Below are 7099 nucleotides of genomic sequence, written 5' to 3'. Positions count from 1 at the left end.
AGCTGGTAACCGCTATGTCGCGTGAGCGGTAGTTAGGAAGTAAACGAACGCTACAAACTAACGGTACAGTGATTCATGGTTGTAGTGTAGCAAGCCAACTACAGCAACATTTGCCTTCATTTATGCCTAGAGTAGCATCGTTGGTATGTATTCATTCACTGTTTTTTAAACAATTACATAGGTTCATAGATCATTAGTTTGATGTCAGTGTTATTTTGTGTTAAGTCTATATTACAAATGTCCGTGATCGCTGGCTTTGGTGCTGTGACTAGCGTTGCATGGTTGCTAGGCAACTATAAGTCACAGGACAGGCTACACTCGTATGAATGAACGTAATATTGTTTACATGTAAACATATCTTTGTACAGCATAATCACTATCAGTTTAATAGTTATGAATTATATTGTGTAACGGTAGAAAGGAAATATTTGAATTGATTAAATTACATTCTGAACAGAGGCTATATAGTATGTTAAAAGCTAGCATAGAATTGATTAGTCTGTTCTTGTATGTTACAGTTTCACACTTTCCTTGAAACGTCAATAAACCTGTGGACGTGGGAACGACAGTCTTCTTCAGAGTGTTGATGTTAGGAGAGAGTTTAGCTGGCTGTCAGTGTATAGAGCAATACCGAAGACGGCACAATCACAAGAAAGTAAAGAAGTCGCTGCCTTTTAATGTGCACCAAAATAATGAATTTTGACAAAGCACAAGCTCTTTCGTTATTACTGTGAATACAGTTACAGAATACTCTGAATAATTGTCTGTTTTCTTACATGTGAGCTTTGTATCTTATGTAATAAAAGCCAAAACTATAAAAGCTTATTAAAAGTCCCTTCTTTGCATGTTTTCAGTGGTGTTAACCTGAATGAGAGAAAACTCGACTTTTGGATAATCTATTGTAGTTTGAGTGGCTCCAGATCAACGACTTTAAATTTGTGTGAACATAAACTTATCATGGACAATGTCTTGGCACTGGTCCTGTTCTGTGAAACTCTCCCAGCGCGTTTTCCCACCTCACCCACTCAATTTAAAGCATTATCTCCCACCGATGCGACCAAAGCCCGATTTCAATTTCATGCGCATTAAATCACAAACTCTGGAGTTTTCATATATTTGTATTTCCATACAAAGAAACAATACAAAATGTAATACATGATAATAAAACTCTCTGGAGAAACTCAAATGATGACTTCCTTGACTTAAAAAAAAAAAAAAAAAAAAAAAAAAAAAAAAGAATGAATGTGAGCAAAAGAACCAACCACCTATTTCTGGTAACACTCCGTTTTACAGCCTGTTACCTGCTACTCACCAGTAAACTCAGTTAGTGCTAGGTAACATTGAGATCAAGCTGTGATTTACTGGACTGATACATTTATTTAATACAGGTTGTAAAATCAAATGTCACCATTATTTATCATGACAAGGGATCAGGAATATCGTTTAACAATCACTTAACAGGTAGAGAAAAGAAAAGGGTATCATTGCTGCAGAAAATGAAAAATGGAAGGAAGGATGCAAGTCTAAAGCAACAGTTGCAGACTTCTTTGCTCAAACTCAACATGGATGCATCAAAACGTCTAAAACTTAAGACATCTATTGCATGTAAACAAGAACCATCTCAAACGTAAGAGTTCTGTTGATATAGACATGCTAATCCAAAATGTTCCCCTCAGAAACACCTTGATGAATCACACACACCGTCAATTATTGGAGGGAAGCTGAATGTTGAAAGAAGAAACTTAATATCGCCCTGCGAACAGAAAATATAAAATTCATTAGTCCAAGTACATTACTTATAAATTCAATGTGCTGTCACCAGTGATCAAGATAATTACATCTGTTTAAATATGCATACTAACAACAGTCTGGATGCAGTTTGGCAAGCTTTCTATTGTATGCATTTCTCTTTATACTTACGTGGGCTGTAAGAGCGAGACCGTGAGCGAGACCTGTATCGACTGTAGTAGGGTGACGGAGAGCGCCTGCGACTGCAAAGAGAAAAATGTATTTACTCCCACGGAACAATGTAACAGTGACTTTATACTCAAAAATTATAACTCACCTGTACCTATAGTCATACTCGTCATATCTGTCGTAGCGCTCATAGCCACGGTCATAATGAGAGTCTCTCCCCCTCCTGCTGCTTCCACCGCCACTTCCGCCGCCACTTCCACCGCCGCCACTGCCACCGCCATTGCTGTTGGAAAAAAAAGCAAAACAAGGCCATGAGGTCCAGGTGTCTCATGTCTCGAGATTTACAGCACCATGTACAAACGGATTTAAATTGTTACAAATCACAGCTGTGTTTCAAGAAGGGATGCAGGATCAGATACAAAAATTAGTGAGCTCTGACATCAGAACTAACGCAGAATCTAACCCGGTTTCTTTGTTAAATTCTCCTGATGGCTCAAATGCACATTTAGGCTTCTTAAGGACCTTAACCATGTGATGAATATTCAATTCCACACAAGAGGTTAAGGAAACTGATATGCAAGACTTGACGTTAGAGTTGATCTTACTGAGTTGGTCGGCCCATGTAGATTCCAGGTGTGGGGGTATGAGCACGTTTAGTAATGGAATAATCCACTCTGATGCGCCTCCCGTCCAGCTCCATGCCATTGGCTCGCTCCATTGCCTAAGGAATACAAGAGGGAGGAGAAGACAAAGATGTTATCAGACTATTGTAAGCTTTTTGGTACTAATCATGTATATCACAAAGGCCTAACTAAATTACACTCGCTAACCCCCTTGCTATGAGATACATGACCGCAAGGAGAGGGAATTTGTGGCAAGGCAGACACCTAGTGGCATACTTATGTAATCACACCTACATTTAAAAAAATAAGAGGCTATTTGAAGCAGAGGACCTTTGACCCAGCATGTTAATACTATAAAAACAGATGACAAGACAGAAAGGGAGTCACTGGGACCAGGACTGAAGATCCTTAGGTATTTAATAAATAAACAAAATCACCACAAAACAATTCACATACCTCTTTGGAATCCTCAATTCTCTCGAAGTAAACAAAAGCAAAGCCGCGGGAGCGACCCGTGCGCTGGTCGTAAACCACATTGACCCCTGCCAGAGGACCGTGGCGGGAAAACACCTCCCTCAGGTCGCGCTCTGTGGTGTACAGGCTCAAACCAAACACCCCCAAGCATGTGCTGGGGTCAGGGTTCGCCTGGAAGGGACAACAGAAGGGTTATAGTTAATGGTGTGGCTTACCACGTATAACCGGCTGCTTATTTGCATTCAAAATCCATTTACTAGTATGCAAAACATGACTCTTTATGCACACCGCAGCACTGTACATGTTTAATGCAGTGTACACACTGTAGAGAAATCTCTCTTCAAAACGTAGCACAAAAATAACAATACTTTAAACCTTTCAAAACCACCATATTTGTATATTGTATATACTTTAGATGTGTTTTTCACGGTTTAATACTACCTGGCCTAATGTATTACTAAACATCAGTGTTTTCAAGAATAAAACATAATTTATCAAACATATTTGATTTTCTCTTAGCCGGTTTGCTTGCAAAATATCAGCCACCTTGTTACAAGAAAGTTTTAGAATGTATTGACTCAAGAAGTATGCCTATACATATTTAGTATATATGTTATCCATTATTTATTTAGTCATGATGAAACTCAGAAATACACACACAATATTGATGCAATAGAACACAGACACACACTAAGATAAATACTAAAGAAAACAAAGAATCAAAGTTATATTTGATCTCCAGAAGGTTGTATTTATCGCTGTATTATCCTCAGCCAGTACTACACCGGGAGCAGCACCTTTGATGACACAAAAACATTACATTGCTCTTGCTAAAGATATGTCAGAAGGTACACATACCCTAACATCAGCATCTCCTCCCCCATGACCGTTTGATTCTTTTGTGAAGTCATGGCTCTGTTGATATAATGAAAGGAATGGAAAGTTAATAAACAAATAAGGGGATATTACATGGTGGTTTACCACAGCATTAACCACATTGTCTGAAAAATTACAATTCCACACAGATAAAAGAATGGGGAAATTCAATTGATCTTGACTTTAAACTAAGTGTCACTTAAATCATATAATCCTTGTAAATATGTTTGACAATTTAACTCCAAGCCATATGAAAACTATTTAAAAAAAGGTATTTGCGATTTTGCTTGTTATAGCCACTGATTTATCTCTCTTCCCAAAACATTTTGAGCACGACTCATTTTGTATTCACTCTATTAACTAACAGGTCATACAGTTACACTCATGTCCTCACAAATTACAGGCTAAGAATTGCAATAAGTCAATCTCCTCAAAAATCTGAATGTTTAGGAGGTACTACTAACACCTTGTAAATGTGTGTGAGCATACACAACAGGTCCTGTGGTTTACTTTTCTATATCATAAGGTACTTTGCACCATCTTCAGATCTCTCGACACTCACCCTGCTGCCAGTCTGACGGCGCCGGTTCGACATAGGGGAAGTGCTCTGGCTCTTCTTGCGGCGGTACTCGGGACTGTAGGAACGAGAGCGGGACTTCCTCCGGCGGGAATAGGACCGAGAGCGTGAGCGGCTATAGCGGCGGTTTGAGTGCCGCCTAGAATGAGACCTGAAAAGGATGTTACAGACGACAATCAGTGACAGAAAAGCATATAGTTTATAGAATATTTCAGCCCCAATGAGCATTTATTTGGATGTAATATGATGCAATTACAGCATCACATGGGCTATCATAAAATGGCAGCAACATACCTAGTTTTGGACCGAGAACGGGATCTGGACTCAGAGCGTTTGGGGGCCCGGGCTGGGCTTGGGGAGGCGGACCTGCTCTCCGACTTTACCCGATCTGGACTCCCGCGATCCAATTTAGATGGGGAGCGTGAGCCCTATTGCCACAGAAGTATGTTAACAACTTACTCATGGACAAATACATGCATTTCTTTATACAGAAAAACAAATCAAGCACAGAGTAGTAAGATGTGGTAGAGTATGTTGGACACATACAGTACACCTGTCTAAATTGTACAGCTTATGTACTGAGGAGGAAAGGGTTAGTAATGCTATAGTTCCAATAAATAGCTACTTTGTTTACAATGTGGCCTATAATTAACCATATAAATCAAATGTACATGACAGGTCTATTTCCATGTCCACCTGGGTCATAAAGGGAAAAATAAAACATGCATTTTCATGTTACATAAAGAGAGCATGAAGAAAAGACATTTGTGACACAAACAGTGTATTTACTTAACCTAGGGACACATTCATTCTTCCAGATTCTTTACGCTACTCCCTTTTCTCAGGATTTCTATCCTTCTTCGTTCTTCTTTTTTCAGTTTTCTCATTTTCTGATTCCAGGTCTGTTTTTCCTCTCTTCACCCAAACTGAAACCAGTTTCATTTTAGCCATTACACTGCAAGCGCTTCTATCTGACACCATTCTTCCGTCACATTTTCTCCCTTTCCACTTCTATGTTCTGCTCTGTACATGTTTTCATTAGCCTTCTTTTATCTTGAAATTTTTCTTCATCATTCTTGGATAAAACTCTTCAAATCCTTCACGGTCAATAACCTTAATGAAAAAAGAACATTTAATAAAATTAAGATCATAGGTTTAAGAAAAGTAGAATATTTTAAATAAAATGAAAAGGAACACTGAATGCAGTACAATTACATTGTTGCTACATAAAGTTGAAATATTCCAAAAAGTATGCAAATGAGCAAAGTTACAACAATTACTTTACATGCTAACAAATAAAGAGCTTAGATATGTTTTAGCAATATTTGAATAGCAATTTGATAAAATAAGAGTGAAAGCAGGGAAGGAAGAGGTGCTTTGAACTTAAGTTACCTCTAAAGAAATTGAACGCTAGCTAGATCAGGAAAAACAAGGTTGCTTGAAAAACGCAGGTTGCCAATGTGCTTGAATGGCTGCAGTAGTGATATCCGCACAAAAGGACGATATACAAACGTCGTAGACAGTTCGTATTAAGTTTCATAAGCAAATGTGTCAGGTGCAATATGTTCAACTAGCAAAGCAAAAACAGTAACATTTGCAAATAGTGACGTCTAATCGCGGTGGTTTTAAGCTAACGATAGTTAGCATGCTAGTGGAGGAGGCTGGTTGGATCAGTCCTGCTAGCAGAGTGGGAACCGCTCATGTAAAAACTAAAACATGGTTGACAAAACCAGAACACTTCTCTGCCTCTATAGCACAGGAAACAAAGCACGTAAGTCAACGTCAAGCTATTAATTTAGCGTTGGCTCAAAGTTTGCCGTTACATTAACGTTAGCTATACATTAACGTTAGTGGTTTTCATCGACAGCCACACGGAAGGAATAGGAAGAAAGGGAAATATTTGATCATTCGATGTAACTACTTACCCGTCCTTCATAGTTTCCATCCTCAATATCACTCATTGTTCAGTAACGTTATAGTTCATACAACCGAGTATTTTTGATAGGAATGAGTCTCACTGAGGTTTAAACAGTTTTATCCTGGCCGGTTATTAGCTAGAAGATGGCGCGTGAGGAGGTGGGTAATATGTTTATGTACTGCAGCATCTGTCGTCACGTCCTGTCTCGTCTTCCACGCCCCCTTAATGCAAAAATGTAGCTAACGTCTCAAACTAAACTTTTTCATGGTCCCCCATGATCAGCAGTGGAAGTAGCTGTATCACAAGTAATAGTCCTGCATTCAAAATCTTCAAAAGCATAACCCCACAATCAGTTGGGTTATGCTTACAATTCAGTAAGCATTTCAATGTTGAAGCTGGTTGAGATTTTGCTAGTTTTAACCACTCTGTATAATTTTTGGTAGCTTTATCTGTACGAATGGATCACATTTTGTAAGCTGACCATTTTCATTTATGTAAAATCCTTATCTGCAAAGTAACTATAGTTACTTTACTTGACAGCTATCAAGTAAATGTAGTGGAGTAGGATTAGAACTACCATAAAATAGAAACACTCAGTTAAGTAGGAGTGAAATTGTACTTTAGCACAGTGCTGTTCTTGTTACTTTCCACCAGGGTAAGACATGATTTGGCTGGTAAATTATAACAATTCCCTCCGGGTTTTGCGGTGTGGTC

At 38.7% G+C, this 7099-nt stretch overlaps 1 protein-coding gene across 2 annotated transcripts; it reads right to left on the bottom strand.

Moving 5' to 3' along the window:
* Positions 1 to 1214: 1214 nt before the first annotated feature.
* Positions 1215 to 6572, bottom strand: tra2a (transformer 2 alpha homolog). 2 transcript variants are annotated; one of them, XM_028598262.1, is made up of 9 exons: positions 6393 to 6572; positions 4762 to 4895; positions 4453 to 4618; positions 3873 to 3929; positions 2997 to 3185; positions 2523 to 2638; positions 2066 to 2200; positions 1921 to 1991; positions 1215 to 1753 (listed from the first exon to the last, which is right to left on the bottom strand). In XM_028598262.1, exons 1-9 carry the CDS (start codon positions 6426 to 6428, stop codon positions 1743 to 1745), a joined length of 915 nt encoding a protein of 304 aa, XP_028454063.1. In that variant the 5' UTR covers positions 6429 to 6572; the 3' UTR covers positions 1215 to 1742. The 2 variants fall into 2 exon arrangements, with proteins under 2 accessions (XP_028454063.1, XP_028454064.1); XM_028598263.1 differs by having other exon boundaries at positions 2072 to 2200.
* Positions 6573 to 7099: the final 527 nt, after the last annotated feature.

This window comes from Perca flavescens, chromosome 14, assembly GCF_004354835.1.
Source record: "Perca flavescens isolate YP-PL-M2 chromosome 14, PFLA_1.0, whole genome shotgun sequence".
NCBI lineage: Eukaryota > Metazoa > Chordata > Actinopteri > Perciformes > Percidae > Perca > Perca flavescens.
This window is presented reverse-complemented; position numbering and strand designations above follow the sequence as displayed.